This window comes from Dermochelys coriacea, chromosome 4 (assembly GCF_009764565.3).
Source record: "Dermochelys coriacea isolate rDerCor1 chromosome 4, rDerCor1.pri.v4, whole genome shotgun sequence".
In the NCBI taxonomy this organism is placed as follows: domain Eukaryota; kingdom Metazoa; phylum Chordata; order Testudines; family Dermochelyidae; genus Dermochelys; species Dermochelys coriacea.
This window is the reverse complement of record NC_050071.1, coordinates 122101724-122125938: the sequence shown is the minus strand read 5'-3', so window position 1 is coordinate 122125938 and position 24215 is coordinate 122101724. Positions and strand designations below refer to the sequence as shown.

The 24215-nt window shown below is 43.4% G+C and overlaps 1 protein-coding gene across 4 annotated transcripts in view; it reads left to right on the top strand.

Moving 5' to 3' along the window:
• AFAP1 (actin filament associated protein 1) overlaps positions 1–24215 on the top strand; it is a 167994-nt gene that overhangs the window by 104393 nt on the left and 39386 nt on the right. For all 4 annotated transcript variants that reach the window (XM_038399813.2, XM_038399819.2, XM_038399814.2 and 1 more), the window contains 3 exons: positions 2057–2236; positions 20369–20461; positions 23060–23144. In XM_038399813.2, coding sequence (XP_038255741.1) covers positions 2057–2236; positions 20369–20461; positions 23060–23144 — 358 coding nt within the window. The remainder of the gene's footprint in view (positions 1–2056; positions 2237–20368; positions 20462–23059; positions 23145–24215) is intronic.

Here is a 24215-nt window from a genome sequence, read left to right as displayed (position 1 = left end):
AGTTTATGAAGGCTGCATCCCAACTTGGTAGCACCTGGAAAGGGATATTCCACAAAGGCAGGGTCCTCAATTTAGCAACTCATTTTCCGTCATTAGTCCTCCATGGCCAAGATTTGTCAATGTTCTGAGTATGCTGCAAAGTTCAACTACTTTGGCTGAAGGGGGAACGGACAGATTTTGGGACATAGATGGTCAGATAAGAGGTTGCTGTAAATATGGTGGGAAATTGTTATTAAATTGGCAATTCAATTTATGTTTTAAGGATATTATTTTTGCATTGTATATATTTTAATTGTGAAAAAAAGTTTCACTCTGATTTTGTTCACCGGTATATTGGTGTAAATCCGTTGGATTCACTGTTGTTAGTCCAGATGTATGCCAACATATGCAAGATCAGAATCAGACCTTTGGAATGAAGGATAGAAGCTTAAAATCAAAATAGAGAAAGAGAGAGAAATTAAAAAGGCACATTATATTTCTTCTACAATTATGTTTATTTATTTATTTAAAATCCTCGTGGTACTCTTTTTCCTTTAACCACATGTTTCTTTAACCACTTGTGTGGTCTAAGAAATTGTTATAAAAATCATAACAGGAGATTTAAACAAGATTAGTTTACTATTGGAAGAAAGACCTAGAAGACTTAACCTATGATTTTTGAAGAAAGTAATACAAATATATATGTGTTTAGGGATTAGTTATTCCCTATATTATAAATGCAGCATTCAACTGAGACCAAAATGTGATACTTTAGATCAGAACCAGACATTCAATATAAATAATTTGGCCAATAATTGCTTTCTATACAGCCTCATCTGGCACTATTTGTTATGTAAAATGTGTGTTTTTAGTAAACTTCTTATATATATATACTCTGAAAAATAAAATCTAGAAATATATATCAAGATATGCCACAGAAATGCTTCTTAAACTGCTAAAAGGTGGTGGTGGCTTTTCATGCTCATATAACTTAAGTATGTTTTTTTTATAAAACAAATTTCCTCAAAAAATTATTTACCACTCAGCTGAGACCAGGCCAAAGAAATTTTAGCCTGAAAGGAAAGGAATACAATTAGAAAATTGTGATTGGTTTTAAGATTGGTTTTAAATGATTCCCTTTTCAGCCTTGATTGTAGTGTTTGTAATATCCTGTTAACAATTGCTATATGTTCCTGAATCTTAGCACAGGAAATGGGTAAGGCAACATTTTAAAATAAGGGGTCTCAGATCCATGTATAAAAATGCATGTGCATTTGTTAGGCTACCTTTGTATTCGGTTATCCTTATCCTTATCCATATGCAGATTGGTCTTTTTTAATATCCAAATAGCTATTGTACATGCACATGAAAATGTAGATGGGGTAAAAAGACCAATTTGCACATGTAGTTATGGTAACTGGACATGGAAATACAGGCACACACTGCTATGACCTTGACTTGTTTTTGTTTTAAATCTGTTATTTTGTGTATGACAGCCTAATAAAACTGAACTTCACTGAAAGATTGAAAGAACTGAAGGATGGAAGTTCAGAATGGGCACTAGATGACCCATCAAATGAATCATGCTGTGTGAAGCCTTTCACCTTTAGGTCACAGCTTCAAATCTGGGCCAGGTTCATCAATGACCCAGCATCTGAAGGGGGTTCACTAATGTTTCTCACAGTCGAGGGGGAGAAAAATTCATATCAGTCTTAGCAGAGGAAGCAAAGAGTAAACCAGCATGGACACTGAACTATGCCCTGACTCACTTATCCAGTTCAGGGTTTAGGCTTATTGGTAGGTAAAAATATATTAAAAAAGGCCTGCAAGGGCATTCCCCATGCTGTACCTATTCTATGATTAAACAGTCTGCGGTAATGTCAATTTGGCAATCATTTCACTTTAGGAAAGGGGTTGATAGAGAAGGATGTCAAGTTAGCACTGAATAACTTTGGTAGATGGTAAGGAGATGAGTGAGAAAAGCTAAAGCAGTGAAGTACTGCTATACAGTAAGGGCTTTCACCAGAAGTGCATGAAATTAAGTTTTAACCGAATAACATACTTCATTTTTATTTAGTGTTATAAAAGTTCCAAGGATCAGCAACCTCAGATGGAATTGCTGTTGAATGACTGCAGTATCACATACATTCCCAAAGACAGTAAAAAGAAGAAGCATGAGCTGAAAATCACTCACCAAGGAACAGATGCACTGGTTCTAGCAGTACAGAGTAAAGAGCAGGCGGAACAGTGGTTGAAGGTACTTGACGGTTTCTGACCAGTTACATATCTAAAAACATTTCTGATAATAAAACACTGTGTTGGTTACTCAGTGTCAATTGCTATTACAAGGTGAGATATGAAAATTTGACTGTTTTTTAAATTAATGTTTTAGGTAGTTGGGTGTTTTTTTTCCTTATTCAGAAGAATGGCCCCATATATCCAGCCTTTGAGCTCTTTCACCTGCCACTGACAAAATCCTTTCATTTTTTTGCCTTGTGTGACGACACTTCTTCCCTAATAGAAATGGCTGTGTTTACTGAATTCTGCTGTTCACATGAAATATCAGGCAGCCCCTTTCAAGTGTACAATTTTATGAGAAACCGGATTTTGAATCCATGGAGAGCAAATCATAAGATCTGCTTTGTGCCACTAAAGTCTCTGAAACAAATCAGTATTTATTAAAATGCCACATGATGCTAAATATTGAGACGGGAGAAGGATGTTTTGCCATGTAACTTCAAAATACTGAAATTAGTTTTGGTATTGATTAAAAAAAAATACAAGCAAGAGACAGTAGGTTTTAGGTTTTTGGGTTGTTGGGTTTTTTTTAGAATTAATTAATTGCTTCACACAGCTACCTCCTTCTCTGTTTAAAAAACTAACAAAACTGTTATGAAAATGTTTTCTTCTCTTCAAATGTAGAATTTCTCCCCAAAATGATAGTATAATATTTACTCCTGAAACAGCACAACACTATCTTGTGATGAATCAAGGCCAGAAATGGTGATTTTATGCCAATAAAAAGCCAACCCTCTTCTTCTTTCAAATGAATACCATGCTTTGCATCATTTTTGTTCCCGCTTAAGCCTGTGCAGTGGGAACTCTTGTTTCAAAGGCAGCTGGCTCCACAGGGCCTAGCAGTTGGTGTTTCAAAAATAATAATTTGTAACCAAAGCAGAAAGAGAGGGAAAAAATACCAGTAAAGTGTGTGTTAACTTTCTAGAGCACACACAAAAAATGGGGGGAGTGGTTTCTGTAAATTGTGTCTAATGCAAAATAGATGATGACGTTGGTTTTAAAGGTTTTATTGGTATTCCTTTGGCATGACCTGCATAACTTACAAGAATTTATGGTTTTGCCATTCATGAGTGAAGCAGCCACTCAAAGTTCATACCAGTAAATTTCTGGATTCACCAATATTTACATTTTTGGGCCCTTGATCCTGTGAGAGCTTATGTGCCTGAGTAACTATGCATGTGAGTAGTTGCACTGAGTTCATATGCAGAATTATTTGGATGGCATGTATGTTGTGGATGGGAGTTGCAGAGATTAGTACACATTGTTCACTTATCTTCGTAACGTCCTGGTTTATGGAAGAAATTCTTTGTGCAAATAGGTGAAAATGTTTTCTACCAAACCTAGCGTAGGGCTTGAAAAATCCCTCTTGACTGGGGCAAATTGAAACTTCGAGTAGGCAGTGGGTCTATTGAGCAGAAAGACCCAGGTGCTGCTTGCTTCTTTCTGATATAGCAAGGGAATAGGGTGACCAAATAGCAAGTGTGATAGAGAGTGGCTGTGAATATGGGTGGGTACGAAGATGCATAGCTGCTATGCTTTGCCATATGGCATTTTATGCAGATTAGTTCATGAGCTAGTTTGCATATATCCATAAACTTCAGCTTATGATAAACATGTTCCCCTTAAACAGTGGTGGGGGTAGACTCAGGAGTTGGCCAAAATCTTGACAGTAGAAAGTGGGGGTGACTGGGGGCAGCTGGTGGCTATTTTAGGGGCAGCTGGATGGGTGGCAGAGCTGAAAGCAGTATGGGGGTGCCTGGAGGTGTTTTTGATTGTTGGTTGCCTGGGGCTGCTGGGACTGGCTGGTTGCTGAGGGAAGATGCAGTGGGGGAATTGGTGTTGGCTGGGGAATTAGGGCGTTTCTTCTGATGGGTGTGGAGATGTTTGCTTGTGAGAAGCCTGCTGGAGCTGGATGCGGACAGTTGTAGGGACAAAATAAGAGAGCCTGATGCCAGCTGGGCCTCTCACCTTGTGTTGCTGGTGCCAACGCTCCTTCCTCCAGCTGGGATCCAGCAGGAGGAACAGTGAGAGTGAAGCAACTGGGTGCCTGCTCAGCAGGTGACATAGAAGTCAGAAGGCACAACTGCAGCTCCTGCCTGCAGAGCTATGGGTAGGTGTAACAGTGTTGCCAAACGACTGTGTCCCATGAGATACAGAACACCTGTCAGCTCTGTAGATGGGTGCAGATGTCTGTGTGAAGAGGAGGGGGAGAGGAAAAAAGGGACGGAGGAATTAGAGAGCATGATGTAGCAAAAGAATGAGGAAGATCCGTAAGGGGAGGAGGGAGATGGAAGGGGAGCAGATAACATTTCAGGAAAAAGATTAATCCTGAGCAATGATAGGAGAAAGAGGGATGAAAGCAGAAGGAGAAAGAATATATAACAAATGGAGAGACACAGTAAGATGTAACACTTTAAAATGCATTAAAAAAAAGATAATTGGCAATATGTTACTGTAAGTACATTACGCAGTAAACACAGGCACAGCTGTAGTAAGCAGTACTGTCAACTGCAAGGAGCATGTTTTTTGTGCAGGCAGAAAAGTGCAGGTATGTTTCACTCTGTCTAGAAGGTTGAGTCCAGTTTTCAAGCCTGTTCTAGCAGCATGTCATGTGTTGCAGTTTGTCCTGGGAATGCAGACTTCTGAGAATCAGGATTTTGCCATTTTTCACTCTGTTCTGTTCAATGCCTAGAAATGTGGAAGTTCCCAATGCAAGTACTGCAGTTTCAGATCCTAACCAGATTACTAATATTTATGTTGGACTTCGCTGTTCTCAGATGTGAAGGTCAGTGAAGTAGTGTGGGAAAGTATCACTTCAGCTATAGTGGCTTTTTAAACAAAACTTTTAATCCAGCATTTTAAAAGCAGCTACAAATCTGAATACATAAGAATCCACCCAACGTTCTCTATGCTTTGCTCTGATGTAACCATATATGGTACTTATTTTCTTAAGAATAAATTGTATGTTTCTAAACACGGTTTGATTAAACACGTAAGAATTTCCTGATGGCATGTAGGCTTCCTATGAAAAGAGAAGTGAAGAGCAGTTTCAGAGGCATGACTGCATGGTGACTTGCTGAATGGAAAATTAATCTGTAATTCTATATACCACCAGATTAGCCTTTGTTCTGCTCTTTAATATCTCAGGCAGAGGCCACCCTACACAAAATAAGACAACCTTCCTCCTAATTGCTTCAAAGTTTGTGGCACAGATCTACCACCTTCCTTCCCCCCCCCCCCCCCAAGTCATGGACCTGCTCCCACTTGTCCTCCCTGATGTCCTCCACCTCCTGGGCCCACTCCCCATCCACCTCCTTTAACCCTTCCCCGGCCTCCTCTATCCCTCCCAGGGCCAGGGACTCCTGACCCACACTGCAGTTCTTTTCCTGGAGCCACACAGCTCAATCCAGGCCCCACTGCACTCCTCACCCCCAAGCCTGCACCCTTGCCTGGTTCCCAGCAAGCCCCATGCCATTCATACCATTCAGATGAGCTCTTCACTGTCAGGCTTGTAGTACAGGGCCATTGCAGTGCGAGTCCAGGCTAGCAGTCAGGGCAAGTGCTGAGAGCTGCCCAGGCACCAGGGTCTCCAGAGGCTGGGCGCTGAGCAGCAGATGTGGGCTGGGTGCTGACATGGAGCCAAGCAGGTCACTGCTTTGGGCTGAAGCCCTGGCAGCACTTGTAGTGCTGCCAGGAGTATCTCTGAGCTGCATCTGCAGCCACAATTGTACCTGCATTAGGAGTGGGGAGCAGCTAGGGATCAGAGCGCTTTCTCAGCGGCCCGGCTGGGGTCCGTTTCGTGCTCCTGGGAGCCCCAACTGGCAGCCCCGCCAGCCTCATCACCTGCCACTCACTCCCGGAAGGAACCAAGGGAAAAAGCAACCAAGGGAAGTCCTGAAATCTGCCATCCTAGGCAATTGCCTAGCTTGCCTGTGTCTAGAGCAGCCTCTGATCTCAGGATTTTCATAGAAAGTAACAGTGAACTCTTATAGGCTATTTATAACACCAGTATCTAATTATTACTTTTGAAAAGTAGCACTAAATATGTGCCCTGTTAATTCATTTAACGAACACTGGTTGGAATCTGTTCTGCATGCGCATATGGCAACTGATTGGAATGAAATGGCATTAGTCTGTCGCATTCTTTTTCAAAGGAATTTCATTGTAATTAGATCATACTAAATGCACTGTTGTTTCCTGTCTTGTTCTAAACTTGAATTTTGCAATGCTGAATGCATTGGTGCTTATCAGGCTTTCTTTCATAAAACATGTTTAATGTATTTATTTATACACAAAACAGTCTTCACAGACACAGGCAGAGATAGTTAGTTATTTCCACATACAAGGCACATTCCTGCTACTGAAAAAAAAAAAAAGCTTTGCAAAATTGTATCTGTGCTGAGAGTGAAAGACTAGGCAATCTGCAGAACATTTGGAGACAGATTGACAGTAGTTTGTTCAGTTCCATCACACTACAAAGCTTTCCGTTAATAAAGCTATTTCAAGTACATGGCAAGGCTACTGTCCTCTCAGCTTCCAGGATTACAGCTTTGCTATCACATACACCATACTACACAGTACAAATTGCCTGCTCCAGAGCAATCCTAAAGCAGGTTATGCTGTGCTTGCAGCCGCTCAGGTTCAGTCCATTAGAAATACTACTTTTCAATGGAAAATCAGATGCATCAGATTTCAAGTTGCACTATTTTGCAGCGAATTTTCTTTTTACCGTTTACCTGTTTCGTTTTACTGTTTACCATAATTCCCTGTGAGCTCCTGCAATGTGTGTGGATGTATGCAGGAAAGGACAATACCGGGAATGAGTTCACCGTGTTGTGTTGGGAGGAGTGGCTTTGCGGGGGGTGTCATCCTCCTCCTACAAATAGATGGGGAAGCATTTTTAGTGCTGAAGATTCTTCCTGGCTGTCGGAATTCTTGACCAAACACAGCTTTTTCCAGACTGCACCAGATTCTTTTTCCAGTGAAATAGATCATTGACTTCAACAGGCAGATGATGGGCCCTCAGTTTCCCTCTGTCTTTCAATCAGCTGGGAGGCACTCCCTCCCATGATCTCTGTCCCCAGCATTCGATTTCTAGATTTGATTGTCAGACAGGGAAATGCCACAGTTTCAGGGTATCTGCACCTGTATTCTCCCTTTGTGGTCCCTCAGGGGCACCCACCTAAGGTTTCAAGCTCCCAGTCATCGCCTCCCTTGCGCAGACACTGATATCCTTCTCCCTCCTGACCAGCGCTTTTAAGGCTGCACAGCCGCCTACCATACACTGTGACATTCCCCGCAAGCCAGTCTGCCTAGCGGCCAGCACTTCTGCATTGCTTACTTTCCAAGGGCTATGACCGGTATATTGAGTAGTTACAGGTGACCACACAGCTCTTTCTCAGCAGAGTACATTTATTTTAAAGACAAAGCATTACAGAGAAGACATACAAAAACAACAAAAGTTCCCACACACTTACTGATAAACATACCAGAAATGACACATCACTCCTTTGGGCCCAAATTGGTTCAACCCTTCAGCAAGTCTGGGACCTCTCCTTGGAGAGAATATCCTGTCCATTTGCCCAGTCAAAATGTGGGCCCCCAGTTTGCCTACTTTGTAATCACAGATGACTGAACACTCTTGACCCGCTCCTTCCCTGACGCCCCGCCCCTTCTCTGAGGCCCCACCCGCCACTAACTCCTTCCCCCCTTCCCTCTGTCACTCACTCTCCCCCACCCTCGCTCACACCCGGGCTAGAGTAGGGGGTTGGGGTGCGGGAGGGGGTAAGGGCTCTGGGCTGGGGCCAGGAATGAGAGGTTTGGGGTGCTGGAGGGGAGTCCGGGCTGTGGGGATGGGCCAAGGCGTTTGGAATCTGGGAGGGGGGCTCTGGGCTGAAGTGGGGTTTGGAGTGTGGGAGGGGTACGGGCTCTGGGGTGGGGCCAGGGATGAGAGGTTTGGGGTACAGAAGGAGGCTCAGGGCTGGGGCAGGGGGTTGGCGTGCAGGAGTGTGTGAGGTGTGTGAGCTCCGGGAAGGAGTTTGGGTGCAGGAGGGGGCTCAGGTCTGGGGCAGGGGTTTGGGAAGGGGTGAGGGGTGCAGGCTCCAGGTGACACTTACCTCAAGTGGCTCCCAGGAAGCAGCGGCATGTTCCTCCGGCTCCTAGGCAGAGGGGCAGCCAGGAGGCACTGTGTGCAGGCCCCACCCCCGGAGCTCCCATTGGCTGTGGTTCCCAGCCAATGGGAGCTGCAGAGCCGGCACTTGGGGTGGCAGCAGCGTGCGGAGCCCCCATGGCCGCCCCCGAGCTGGAGGTACATGGCAGCCACTTCCCCAGAGCCCCTCGGAACCAGGCAGGGAGCCTGCCAGCCCTGCTGCGCTGCCAACCGGATTTTTAACAGCCTGGTCAGCAGTGCTGTCTGGAGCCACCAGGGTCCCCTTTTGACTGGTTTTCCCCCAGTCGAAAACCAGACACTTAGCAACCTTACCCCTAGTCTGTTTACACTGATCCTTTATATGTCCCTCACTCTTTGTTTCTAGGTCTCTGGAAGACCCAGCCTGAAACAGTATTTTCAAGCCACCCCATGGGATGGTGTTTCTCTGGTGTTGTTTACGAATGACCCCATACTGTTTGTAGTTCCTGTATGAGCTGTATAAAGTAGAACACAATCATACATGAACCATTCATAAATTAATGCAACACTACTTAAAGATACTGCATGGGGTTGCGGTCTCTGAAACGGGGAAGATCTACACATGTTAGTGCTATGGGATATCTGAGGTTGGTATTGTTTTAGTGTTAGCAGCCCCACACTTTGCAAGTGCAGCAGAGCAGCTGATGGTTCTGCACAATAGACATTGCATGGGCCAGATTTAAGTTCTCATGCAGGAATTGCTTCACCCACCTTGGAAATATAGCCATGACTATATCCAGCACACATAGTTCCCCAAACTTCTGAGATTATTGTACTGTTTTAGACAAGAGGGCTGATTGGATCTTTATTTTCCTCCTATCAGAACACTTCCATTTCCACCTATCAAACAGGGATGCCAACTTCTTCAAAAATATGTACCTGTGGGGCCAGCTTGGAAGCCAAGCACAAGTTGTTCTCATGCAAGGATCTAAATTTAAGTCTCAAGCTAATACTTTATCCTTTAGACTGAACAGGCCAAGGTGTAATTTTGACAATATACATTACTTTATTTAAGCAACTGATTTTAAAATGTCAATTCAAGTATGATTATTTGATGGTAGAGAAATTGAACTCTAGTACATATGTAGATGATTTTAAAGAATTCTATAGAGATGACACCAGAAAATAGCTGAGAAATCTAAAGTCTAGACAGCAAACCACATAGGCAGTTTCAGGCTTACCAGCTAAAGAATGCTTGGTTGAAAGAATAGCTGATGTCATCGGTCTGTCAGAGTTTCAGAGCACCAAGCATAACCAGTACAGATTCCAGGCTGCTATAGAGATTACATCAGTAACACTGAATTGCGCCTATAACCATGCACATGAAAAGATGTGCACAGTTACTCTTTGTGCCCCAAAAGTGAGCTTTTTCAATGGATGTTTGAGATGTGCATGCATGTGTACAGCTATGGATCTATGTTCTGAATATTTGTTCCAATATATCCAATTAGCTGTGAGAAATTACACTTGTTTATCATGCCCCAAAGAGGTAGTGGATTAAGAAAATAAAATACTACTAATAAAATGGTATTACAGCAATATATTTTCTTTAGTGACTTCATTCATGCAGATAAATGGGGTCTGTGTTGCAAGCAACCCCTTCATATGAAAACTGGTTTTTGAACAAAAAAAACAATTTTATGCCAAAGATACCTAAGATATCTTTGGCCTTAAGATCCAAAATCATGACCATTACGGAGACGGAGTAGTTGTGAAGGCCATCCTCTAGCCATTGTAGTATTGCTTGCTAGTGTGTGTTTTCTAGTGTTCGGTCATCAAGTACTGTGTGAAAGACTATCTAAAAAATCCATTTAATCAAAATATATTCATTTTTTTTTTATAATTTTATGCATTGTTTGGGTGAAGTTTCTTTAGTTTAATGTTTCCAACTATACCACCCTTTGCTGTGATCCCATCAGCTTTCATAAGCTAAGAAGGTTGGGCTAGGTCACTAATGGAAAATGTTTATGGTATACCTAGATGCTCTGGAAGTAGAGTTCTTCTTCGAGTGCTTGCTCATGTCGATTCCATTCTAGGTGTGCGCATGCCCACATGCACAATTGTCAGAGACTTCTGCCTTAGCGGTATCCATAGGGCCGGCTGTGGCGCCCTGTGGAGTGCCCTGTTCATTTAGCAGTTTATCAGACGCCGCCGGCCCTATGCCTTCTCAGTTCCTTCTTACCACCCATGACCATTGGTTGGAGCGCCTGGTCTTGCTTAGCAAGAACATTAGCGGTTCTTCACTGTTTAGATCGTTCTCCTTTGTTATTTAGTTGAGTGATTATTTAGCTGTTAAGTGCTTAGTAGTAGTTTAGTAGTTAGAGTCCCGGCTGGGACTTTGTTCCGGAGCAGGTCATGCCCCGCTCCCCAGGCTTCAAGCCATATTCCGATCAGTGACCCTCACAAGAATTGTTTGAAGTGCCTGGGGGAGCCCCATAGAAAAGAAAAGTGCCGGATCTGCAAAAACTTTTGTCCCCAAATTAAAAAAGAATGGGACATGTGATTGAGGGCCCGCCTCATGGAGGCTGCTCTGCCCCCAGCATTGGAGCTCTCACACTCAGACTCCATGCCGGTACATTGGCATCGGCACACAGTGTACTGCCGGCACCAGGATCCGCCAGACACCGTTCCCCCTCTCCGGTACCAAAGAAGTGGTCTAAATTGACTGGGCCACAGGCATCGCACAAGGGAACTTCGGGCAAAGGACCTGTGTTAGGCCTCATGCCCGCAGTGGAGGCTCTCTGGGGTACTGCTGTGGTCGGACCCCCAACCCAGCCAGGGACCCACTCTGACTCTGGGGAGAGGTAGGGGGTCCGGGTCCATTGCAGGGACATCTGCACCTGAAGCGGTCCCAGCAGCCAAGGAACAGTTAGGCTGACTGGCACCACAGACACCTGGTCTCACAGCAGATCCCCCCACAATACCGGTTCAGATGACCAAACCAGCTATGGGACCGCCCCTAAAGGCAGTGGAACATCCCCAGACCGCAGGTGTCATTCCCCTTCACCACAGCCAAGGACCCCGGAACCACAACCCAGATCTCAGATACCACTTTCCCCACCTACGAGACATGGAACTCCGGAGTCGCAATGCTGATCCCGATAATCCCAGTACCGATGGTCCTCCTGCCAGAGATCGCCAAGGCGCAGGTCACCATCACCTCAGATCTCCCAAGTGTCACTCCCCTCCAGCACGAGATCGTTCCTGGTCATGTCGCTGATTACCGGGACGTCGGTACCATTCTTCAGGCAGGCACTGGCCCTTGCCTTCCCTGTACCACCAGAGAGAGTCAGTCGACAGACTCATGCTTCCACAGCCCCACCCTGGTCACCAGAAGGGCAGTGGTCTGGTCAGAGGGACAGTTCAGTCCTTCCTTGTAAAGGACGAATCATCCCCTATCTGGGAGCCTGCAAGGTGCCTGCGGCACCAGCATGGGGTCAAGGGTAATGGCCCGCCCATTGGCAATACTGGAATCTGTGGGGGTGCTTCCTATGCCGGCACCGTACTCCCACTGCGCCTCCCAGGTGACTTCGGACAATATACCCCGGCGCACCTGGCACCAGTGTCAGAGCAAGGAGCCGAATCCAAAGTGGCATTTCACAGGAGGCCCCAGTGGCTGAAGAACAGTCCCGGACACAGCACGGGGATGCTCCCCTCCTTCCAGCGGTACAGTCATCCCTGGACAAAGCGATGGCGGGGCCCTCGCAAACCGGCAGCCCCCAACCCCGATGACTTCAGAGAGCATTGAGCCCTACTTAAAAGGGTGTCCACCAACCTGAACTTGGAGGTCGAGGAACTAGCTGAGGAGCCCGATGACTTCTTCAATGTCATCCTCTCCTCTGCCCCAGACCGGGTGGCATTGCCCTTTCACCCAGGGGTCCTGACGATCACCATGTCAGTGAGGCAGACCCTATCTTCCATTCTGCCCACATCCAAGAAGGTGGAAAAGAAGTATTATGTCCCCACAAAGGAGGATGAATATTTATACATGCACCCTTCCGCAGGGTGCCTGATCATGTCTGCCATCAACAATCAACAAACGGGCTAGGCAGGGCCAGGTTGGTAGCACCCCCAAAAATACAGATGCCAAGAGGCTGGACTTATTTCGCAGAAAGATTTATTCAACAGTGAGCCTCCAATTTAGGGTCTCAAACCATCAGGCCCTACTTGGCAGATACAATTTCAACCTGTGGGACTCAGCAAGTTAAGGGAGAGCCTCCCACATGATCGAGCACAGGAGTTTTCCACTCTGGTGGAAGAGGGCTAGGCGGTAGCTAGGGGTGCCCTCCAGTTGGCTGGGATGCCACGTATATGACGTCCAGGATGGTCACCTCTGCAATAGCCATGAGGCATAACTCCTGGTTATAGACCTCCGGTTGTCCCAGGAGATGCAATTCACCCCCCAGGACCTCCTATTCGAGGGAACGGGGCTTCTCTCAGACCTGACTGATGCAAGGCTCCATGGCCTTAAAGAATCCCGGGCCACCCTTTGCTCCTTGGGCCTGCATACTCCTCAGCAGGCTAGAAAGCCATTCTGTCCACCACCGCCTCCGCTGTCAAGGTCTTGGGGTGCCCCTCGATCTGGACCCTAGAAAAAGGAGGACCAAAAACGGGGTTTAAGCAACGCCACCAGTCGTCATCTCGCCCATCTACCCAGCCTGGTCCTTCCATGGACCAAGGCAGCCAAAAGCAGTCATTTTGAGGGTGCGCCCGAGGACGATGCCCCAGTCACTGCACCGGATCCGGTCCCCATCTTCCTCAACCGCCTCCACCCCTTCAAGTCAGCCTGGTCCCATATCACCTTGGACTGCTGGGTACTCACCATAGTCTCGTCTGGCTATACCCTGCAGTTTGTAGCCGACCAACCCTTCCATCCTCATTCCTCGTCCCTCTTCAGGGACCCTTCTCGTGAGCAACTCCTCATTCAAGAGGTCTTTTAACCTTACACAGTATTCTACAAGGTCCAGCTAAGACTGCACCCAGCCTTAAAGACTCCTGGGCCACCCTTTGCTCCTTGGGCCTCATACTCCTCAGCAGGCTAGAAAGCCATTCTGTCCACCACCACCTCCGCCGTTGTCAAGGTCTTGGGGTGCCCCTCAATCTGGACCCTAGAAAAAGGAGGACAAAAACAGGGGGTTTAAGCGACGCCACCAGTTGCTTCACAAGGTAGTCTCTCAGTTTCATTCAAGCCAAGATATTTACTTTCTGGTATTCTTCCTGAAGCTGCATAAGTCAGAAGAGGAGTGCAGGCTGCATGCCCACAACGTCAGATGAGTGCTGGCCTTTTATACTGACAGTACCAAGCTGTTCAGTAAGTCAACGCAATTATTCATCGCTGTGGCCGACAGAATGAGAGGTCACCCTGTTTCCACTCAGATCATTTCTTCCTGGATCACTGCCTGCGTTCATTTTTGTTACAATCAAGCAAAGGTGTCGCCCCTGACTATCATCACTGCCCACTCTACCAGGGCGCAGGCCTCTTCGGCAGCCTTTTTGGCCCAAGTGCCTATTCAGGACATCTGTAGGGTGGCCACCTGGTCATCGGTCCATACCTTCATGTCACACTCTGCGCTGACCCAGCAGGCCCGGGATGATGCTGGCTTCGGTAGAGCAGTACTGTAAGCCGCCAAGCAGTGAACTCCAAGCCCACCTCCGTAGATTCTTCTTGTGAGTCATGTAGAATGGAATCAACATGAGCAAGCACTCAAAGAAGAAAAAAATGGTTACCTACCTTTTCATAACTGTTGTTCTTCGAGATGTGTTGCTCATGTCTATTCCATTACCCGACCTCCTTCCCCTCTGTTGGAGTTGCCGGCAAGAAGGAACCGAGAGGGCGTAGGGCCGGTTGCGCCTGATATACTGACGTATGAGCACGGCACTCCAGAGAGTGTCACAGCTGACCCTAGGGATACCACTAAGACAAAAGTCTCCGACAGCTAGGTGCACATGCCTAGAATGGAATGGACAGTTAGGAAAAGGTAGGTAACCAGACTTTTTTGGTGATTCAGTAGGTGACCCTTCGCTCTCTGAGTCAGTACTAAATCTGTCCATCAACACTGGAGTAGAGGACACTATGAATTGTTTTTTCCTGATATTCAAGACTGAGACTGTGCCCAGATGTGGTCATTTAAAGATGCTACAGTCCTTTTCATAAGACTGTTAGCACAAGCGTCCTTGCCATTTTCCATCTCTGGTAATTGCATGTTGTCTTCTGTTTAAATTTCCCTTAGTCTTTTGAAACTGCCTGACTTAAATTATTGTGTCATGTTAAGTGCAGTTAAATAGCTTCTATCTTCCTCCAGAAGTGGCCTGCATTTCAGTAGAGAGTAAACTAAATCCATAGCAGTTTGCTCATCAATTTAAGCTTGTATAGGCCTAATTTTGTAATTGTATGCGATATAGGAATAATATTATTTTGACAACACCTTTCAACAAAGGATCTTAAAGCACTTCACAAACATTAATGTATTACACCCTATAATAGCCCTGTGAGGGGTTGTTTCGCCCCATTTTGCAGGTGGGCAAACCGAGACACAAAAAGGTTAAACTGTGGTTGTGTCTTAAAAGTGTCTTTGTAAAAGTGGCATTGTGTGGTTCTCTATTTGTTGTGCCTGACAGACCTCTATGTCACATTTGCTCAGTTTGCATATGAAAAGAAGTTTTTTACAAACGTATTTGCACACTCCATCCATGTCTGTCAGAATGGCCTCTATCTAGCCTCGTCTAACTGTACAACCCCATTGTCTTCAGATTGTTTTCAGTTTCACTAGTGCAAACCCATGAAAGACCAGTGGGCTTATGTAAGTGTTGAGGGCATAACCCAAAGACTACATGAGTGACAGAGGTGTACCTGAAAATTTAGTCTGGCTTGCAGAATCTCTGCTATTGTTGTTGATATGAAAGGACTCAGCTTTACTACCACAGTACAGAGTGGGCTCGGGGGGCTGACAGTAAGAAAAAGAATCTTTATGTGTAAAATGAGCACATGTGATATGAACATGAGAAAAACAATGAATATGGAACCACACATGTCGTACTTGTATAGTCACTTTCTAGGGCAGAATTACACTTTCTTAAAAGTCACAGATTCACTCTGCAGTAGGTATGGGAAGAGAACCCAGGAGTTCTGATACTCAGTTACCTGCTTTAACCACTAGATAATATTCCTTCCCTAATTATTTCCCCTTCTTTCACATGGAATCAGTGATTTGTTAGCTCATGGGTTGAGCTCCTTTCTTTGCATTTGTTTTCATAAAACGGGTATTAAACATCTGTTTGTAGAAAATCATATCCGTGATTACAAGGGGAGCTTTTCGGCCTCAAATAATATCTGCATCCAGAGGGTGATGGAGGCAGCTTTCCGTTCCGAGGGGGTACCTCCACATCTGTAGCAGCACTGCAATGCCAGTGCCTAAAGCAACATTACGCAGCTGCCCAATGCTCCTTCTTTCACAAGACTCTGATCCAATTGCCATATAAGGCAGTAGGTTTGATGGTAATAACACAGGCCAGTGTGTATGGGGATTGGCCTGATTGAATGTCAGATGGGAGTGAATTTTAAAGGGGATATGTGTGGACTAAAGACCATCTTGGTGGCTGCTAGCTCGTTTGAAGTCCCCTGCCACTCTCCGCTCCTCCCAACCAATGGTAATGGGCAGGGGAGATGGTCCTTTTCATTTCAGTCTAGGAGTGCTTTTACAAGAGGTGTGTCGTTGCAATGGGGAGCAGGAGCTCGTCTTTAGTGCTTGGAGAGTGGCGTGGGAAAGTTATTTCTTCTCTCCCTCTTAGCCTGCTGGGGCTACTTACGTGAATTGCTAGACGGAGAGGTCTTCAGGGGATTTCTTATATCTGCCTATAAAACATCCAGCACTTGATTGGTACCGTACTAGGGCCGTAACTCTCACAGGCTGAAAAGAAAGACAGACAGACTCAGGATGCTATTGTCACATTTGATAATGGTAAATAATCGCCTTCTTCTAACACGAGCAAAGAGCTATATGAGAATAAGAAAAACGGGCTTGACCTTAAAGCTACTTTTTCTCCCTCTGTTTCATTCTAGCACTTCTATATAGAACCCTCCCCAGCCACCACTTTTAAAGAGACAGTATTACTATCTTCAGAGTTAGGAGGCAGTGGCCAGGAGGCAAGGAATTAATTTACTCAAGTTCTTCTCACTTAGCGCATCTCTGCCACTCTGTGGAATGCAGAGGAGTTTTTCTTTTTCTGGAGGGTTCTACATAGCAGGCGACTGGTTCTCTGGCTTACTACATAGCTGGTATCTTATCTGCAGCCTCTATCATGGAAGATGGTGGATAATTTCAGGTGACTAGAGCCTTTGGGTTTTACAATCATGTAAAAGAAAGAAAGGTAGGTCCAATACTGGGCCTTCCAGCCTTGGTAGTGTTAATTTAATATAGTAAATAGTAATTGTGGAAATTGATGAGTTCAGTACAGGTGAGCACCCTGTAATTAACTCAAATGCTTATGTAGTTAGAGCATGTAGGCCTAGCACCTGCAAACACCAGGAATGTAATCCTCGCCATTGAAGTCAATGGCAAAACTCCAATTGATTTCAGTGGGACCAGGATTTCACACCTAGATAGCAAGCTCCTTGGGGCAGTTACTCTGTCTTTATGTGGCCCTGATCCCATAAACACTTATGTGCCTCGTCCCACTGAAGTCAATAAGACACAATGTGTGTGTTTGTAGGATCAGACCTATGTTGGTACAATAGTTCACACTACAGACTCCTGATCCAGTTGGGGCCTCCAGGTACTATTGTAATAGAAAAAAATATTAAAAAATAGTTCAGGCTGCACAAAAATGTCCAGCCTACACATTTTCAACCTTTTCATTCCAAAAGGCTATTTTCACATGCTAAGAAAGGAAATATTTTTAACTTTTGGGGGCTGAAATTTGAAAGTTTATTTTAATTTGTTTAGCTTTGAATTGATCAAAAAAAGAAAAGCCTGCAGTGTGCTGATTTTATATAGTCCTAAACTTTAAAATAACGCTTCATTTCATACAAACTTGGATTGACTTTCCTCAATAGATCAGTGTCAACTGATGGCATATATGAATGCTACTTCATGTGAGAGAGACAGAGAGAGGGAGGAAAACTCTTTCTCCCATCCACCTCTCATACTGAAATTTAAAATATTGAAGGAATTGTTTTCATGAAAGACTCTTTTTTTGAGTAGACGCTGCATGAGATAGTATTAGCATTCAAAAATCATGACTCAAATCCCCAAATAATGAGATTATATTAGAATAAATTTAGGGTCTTTTTATTTGCCTTTTTGAGTCATTAGGATACGCTCAGGTCACATTTTCATGCTTTTCTCAGTGACCATGAGGAATGCAAACTTAGTTGTTTTAAATGAAAGCTGAGGCTCTTGTGTATTTGTATGACTCCAGGCCCTGGGGCTTTAAGAAAATCAACATGTATTCTAAGACTTGTGATGAAATCATGAGCATTGTCCACACAGATGTTTCAGCTTCAGAAGTTGAGTAAAAACTATGAGTATGTGAAAACAGCAATTATTATGGCAACATAATTATAAAAGGGGCATCAAAGCGCTCATCCAGAACACCATGGAAATACAAGTTTGAAACTGTGACTAAAACAAAGTAATGTTCCACCTGGAAATTGATGAGCCAGTCTTCCCCAGCTGAAGATGGATCCCTTAAACCCAAAAATGTTCACAAACTGAATTTTTGAATATGCATGTGCTTCAGAGTTTGCCATGAGCTTCCCATGATCAACATTATTTGTGCATCATTTTTCTTCAAAATTCAATTAAAACCCAATTAAGCACTTCGGGAAAGCTTTCCCTTAAGTGTGTGAGGTATTTCGAGAACAGTATTTACTTGAGTGCATGACTTGCACATACAATTCTGTGATTGCTGCCAAATCATTTCCCTCTGTTCCGTCTGTAACTTCCATTACTATCTGCCTTTGCCAAAATTGACTAACTGTGTGGTGTGATCAGATGCTGAAAACATGAGCCGTTGTATCAAGGTCATGCAGGAGACAGGAATGAATGTTCCCAGAAACTGAATGGTCAAGTTTCTTTACAAATAAAACACTCGCATACTTCCACTAAATTGAAGCACAGGAATTAAATCTGACCATAAGTTGTATCTATATCTGGTCTTGATGCCAAAGTTGTTAAGTGGTATTCATACCCTGCTACTGACAAGAGAAAGCGAGCGCTGGGGCCAGATCTCAAGATGCAAAATCGTATGAATTGTGGTCCCCAAAAGAGTGTGGGTGTGTTTGGGGGGCCAAGGAGGAAGGGAGTAGAGTGGAAATAGGCCTGAGAGGAGGGATGGTCCAGTGTTTAGGCTGCTAGCCTGGGAAGCAAGAGACCTAGGTTCAATTCCTTGCTCTGCTAGCAACTTCTAAATGACCTTGGGCAAGGCACTTAGACTCTCTGTGCCTCAATTCCCCATCTGCTCAGATACTGCAATAACAGGGCCATATAAGTACTTTAGATAGACACTTGGTTTGCTTAGTATGCCTTTAAAGTGAGGTTCAGCTCTAGTAACTAGAAAAGTACATTATTTGATGCCATCTTTGTTATGTCTTAATGGTTTCCATATCAAATTTGCTCAGTTTACAATTAAAAAGATATTTTTATTTCAGCCATGCAAACAGCCTGGGATCTGAATGTTAAGCTTGTATTCTGGCTTGTGTACCATCACTGGGAGTAAAGGTTCTGTGAGCCAAGTTCTCTCGCTAGATAAATCATGTGATGTCACAAGTATAAATGAGGGCAGAATTTGGCCCTACATTTGGAGCTTAGTTCACATTTCTGTTAATGATGCCTCAGCCACAATAAAATGCATTTCTCCCTTAGCTGGGTGGACTCTGCTGTATTAGCAAGGGCAAAGGGGAGTAAAAGCATATATATGTCATTCAGGTCAGCAGATGCTACTCTGGCTACACCCAGGGAGGAGAGCTGTTAATTAAGAAGGTCCCACTTTTACATAGTCACTTTTCTGGCCATATCTACACTCTAAGGCATTTGCAATCAAGAACTCAAATATTCCCCTCAATACCAGGTACTCCAGTATGAAGATTGGTAGGTGGCAACCCTATCTAAGAATCAAAACCAAACTGTGTACACAGAGAAAACAGGAAAAGTAAAGCCTTCTGCCTTTATATTTCAGGCCTTATTTTACAGATGCAGTTTTTGAGCTCCCATAAATTCCATCAAAATCCATCTCCTTCTGTGGATTTTTCTTTCTTTCTTTCTTTCTTTGCAGGGGAGGGGCACATAAAATAACTCACATTTCCTAAGAGATATATGATCTGTGCTTCAGTGTCAATGTTACTGTGACCACTGAACATCACATAATGAATATGAAAAATCCATTTAAACCACACACTCAAGAGTATCTGATACAGATCTGCAATTTGGTCAGCACATCATTATTTCTTCATTAGAAAAAAAGCAGCTGGGTAGCATACGAGGCAGCAGTGCTGTCCCCTGGCTTGCAGGATCTTGGATCTAATCCCATTTTTTAGTCATAACGAAATGAATTTGGTGGTGTCAGCTGAGTTCATGTTGCAAAACTACTGCAAGTGCTGGCAGTTTCTTTACTCAGGAGAGGCTTGGAGATTAGCTAGTCTAGAAATTGAAACCTTTCACCTCTAGACATTATGGCTCCTCCAGGTCATTCATGAAGCGATTTAGTGAGGCAGTGTGGAGAAGCTCAAGCCGTGGCAGCCTGCCTAACATATTGCCTGTGGATAAAGAGAATAATTTCCACACTGCTGTTTTAATCTTCAGGATAGCTAATATTCTTAGTGCTTCATCTCAAAGAAAGTCCTCTGCTCAGCAAAATATAGTTCTTTGACTTGTGTGTCAATGAAACCATTTTGTACTTCTTTTTAAGGTGATAAAAGATGTTTGCAGCAACTGCACTGGAGCGATAGATTCAGATGGACCATCATCTAGTTCTCCCATACACAAGACAGAACTGGAAAAGGTAAAGTTAAAGTATTACAAATGCAAAGATAGATGATGGTGTTATATTATGGAGATGTCAACAAGTAACTCTAAAGTTCAGGTTGTATTTACCCTTAAAGTAGGACTCCAATTAATGATTGAATTCAATCTCTACATTTGGCACAGTAACTGTGTAGCTTTTTCAGTAAAATACTTGGTAGCTTTTGCAGAGGAAACATTTTAAGATGCCACATTTGTGGAAATTTTTCCCCTTTTTCATCACATTTCTTTAGGTTCCTCTAGATAAGTTGCACAGTTCCCAAAGACTCCAAATTTCTCTCACATTCTGATAACATCTCTGGCAAAGGCCATTTTTTAAATGAAATACACACGCAATTATTCCTCATATTCAGGCAACCCAAAATTGGCCAACTTCAGCAACTCATATCCATCAGCAGGTTTTTGTTTTAGATGCTTACAAGCAGGCATGCTCCGTAGCATGGGACATGGTGGGTGAGCTCTGGTTTAGAGATGGACCTGTGGGGGCAGAGGGAAACAAGCAGGGATGTGGAGCCTGGGGAGGAATGTGTGGTGGGGATATGATGGGCTGGACTGGGGTTTTGGAGGCCTGGCAGAGGAATTCCATTCTGTATTGAGGCTTGAGCACGCCTGGCATAGCAAGGTGGCAGTGTCGAGAGCCTGTGAAGTGCTCATGTTTTGACACAGAGATACTTGGCTCCCTGACTCACTAAGGGTATATCTATACTGCAGTTAGGCCCCCGTGGCTGGCCCATGCCAGCTGATTTGAGCTCATGGGGCTGTTTAATTGTGGTGAGACATTGAGGCTGAGGCTGTAGCCTGAACTCTTGAGACATCTCCCACCTTCCAAGGTCCTTGAACCCAGGCTCTAGCCCAAGCCTGAACATTTACACTGTAATTGAACAGCCCCTTAGCCCAAGCCCCACAAACCCAAGTCAGCTGGCACAGGCCAGCCATGGGTTTTTAATTGTGGCATAGACCTACCCGGAGGCAGCAGACTAACAATGAACAGGATGTCTGTGAAGTGAGGCATCAAGGCACCAAGGGCCCACCATGGCAGCGCTGCTTTAGGCCCCTAGCCTGCGTGACATCTGCACAGTCAGACCCCATTGCAAGATGGCAGTCCTATTTGTTACGGGCCACCTCCTGGTCCCATTAAAGATTAATGTTTAAAAGTCCCATTGACTTCGGATTTGATCTCAAGACACCGGAGATCAAAGTCCATACTTAGGTAGCCTAGATTTACATTTTTGTATTGCCATTGGCATCAATGGAATTTCTCTGCATTTACACCAGTATAACTAAGATCAGGATTTGACTTATGGTAATTAAGTTATATTTTTATATAATTTCCCTTGCCTGTTTTACAATATTATATATATAGCGAGAGAGATTCTAAAATGTTGTTGTCTATTAATGTGCTAAACAGTAAGATCAGGTAAGAAGTGCTCATAGATTAAAGAAATCTTCAAAATGATATTTTTAATGAATGCTTTAGATATACATTTACAATTGACAGCCTTACACAAACAACACATTTGTATAGGTAGCATTTCAGATCTTTCAATGTATGTAAGAAAAAAACTCAGTTCAATTAAGTTTTTAGCACCAGTTACTCAGTTAGTACCAGGTGGGAAGGAAATACAGGATGGTGCCATATAAAGTTTTCCTTGCCACAAATTTGGGATGCCGATGTTACTTATAAGTGGTGAAGCCATGATTGAGTTATGTAAATTGTGTTAAACAGATGCCAATAAAAAGCTTTATGGCACACCACAACATATGAGTTTTATTTATGCCACACGTTTTAGGTAATAACTATTTTATAAACTTTATATTTTTAATTTTTTTATTAGTAATATACACATAATTGCTAGTCTCTAATTTCACAGACCTTTTTATAGTCTCAGACTATAAGGGAACCATTGTGATAATCAAACCTGACCTCTTGCACATTGCACGCCACAGAACCGCACCCCCACACTGCTATAATAGAACCATAACCTCTGGCTGAGTTACTGAAATCATGATTTAAAGACTTCCTGTTGCAGAGAATCCACCATTTACTCTAGTTAATACCAGCAAGGGACCCTTACTTACACACATCGAAAATATGGAAATTCTACCTATAGAAATGTGTTGCGTTTGGTAGGTTGTCAGTTGTAAATGTATACCTGAAGCATTCATTAAAGATCTAGTTTTGAAGATTTCTTTTATGTAAAATGAGCACATTAATAGAGAGCAACATTTTAGAATCAAGAAATGTAATAAAAATATATTATGGGTAACATAGCGTATTGTTAGATTAGGGTTACATGATTAGTCTTAAAGTACTCTTAAAAGGATAATATAATGGGATATATTTAGCAATACAGTTCTAGTGTGGCTTAGTTTTATTTTGTTTTAATGCTTGTGTGGTGTCATAAGAAATCTATATAATGTAAATGAACACTTGACTATCTCATATTTATTTGTCCTCAGGATGGATGCTTGACATGTGTTTAATTTAATAATAAGCGTAACTTTAATTTGACTCATGACACATCATTTGGCCAGTGTGACCACATGAGAAATGATCTAATTTATTTTGTCGATGCAGAAATTGTCCTCTGAGAGGCCAAGCTCGGATGGGGAGGGTGCTATAGAAAATGGAATCGCTGCTGTGTGTAATGGAAAAGAACAAGGTGAATCCCATACGCAGAGTGTTTTAAATATTCAGCATAAAGAATATAATATTTTTTTTCTTTTATGTCTTAGGGGAATAGGTAATAACTCCTTGTAAGTAATGTAAATAGTCTTTATGTCTACCCTGAAAGTTGAACTATACCAAGCTTGAATTACGTAAACCTTTACATTGGTGGATATTAGAATATCTCCATTCTAGTTATCAGAGTTATCCACATGCAACATTGATGTAAGTGACAGCAGGATCAAGGCCCATATGTAAGTTTTGAAATTACTTTTTCCTGTGTTCATAAAGTATGCTGTCTTCTATGGGGGAGTTGAGTCAACCACTAACTGTATGTAAGGTTTTCCCCTATAATTTTAAACAGGAAGTGTGTATCATAGAATTTTATAAGGTAAGACAAGAATCATGTATGCTAAATGACTTTAAAATGATCTACTCCACTTTGGAGTCAGAAAGCTTGTTCGCAGTCCTTGGATTCCAAGCTGAGGGAGGTTCCAAATTCAATTTCCTGAGTAAGGTCTGCAAAATCAATCCCCAGATTATCTTTTTGTTTCCCCTTGAAGAAAAGATTTCTGTAAACAGGTGATACCAACCTAGTTAAGCTAGTTAGCTTGACATATACTGATATTCAGTCTTATTCAGAACAACACATTTGCTTTAATCAGTACTTTCCTGTAGCTTTGAAAATGCTGATGTAAGCTCTATTGGAAAACAGTTGCATCAGCACTGGCTTTTGGGCAAGTTGCACTGTGCCTCCCCTTCCTGACACACATGGGTGTTTGTTTCCTAAAACATTGGGTGTTTTAGTTTGTAATCTTTGCCCTCCTTTTCCAATGGAGATTTTGAACAAATCTCCCAAATGTATAGATCTCCACACCCCAGTCAACAGAATGGAACATAGTAGCTCACTATGACTTCTAGGTCCAAAATGTATGGCTACATTTACATACTACAGAAACTTCTATAAAACTACAGAAGGCATAAAAAATGTGTCTCTGTAGACACCCACGCTGGTTGCATGTGTCTGTGGTACGAAAGTCCAAAATATGTGCATAGTCCAAGATTT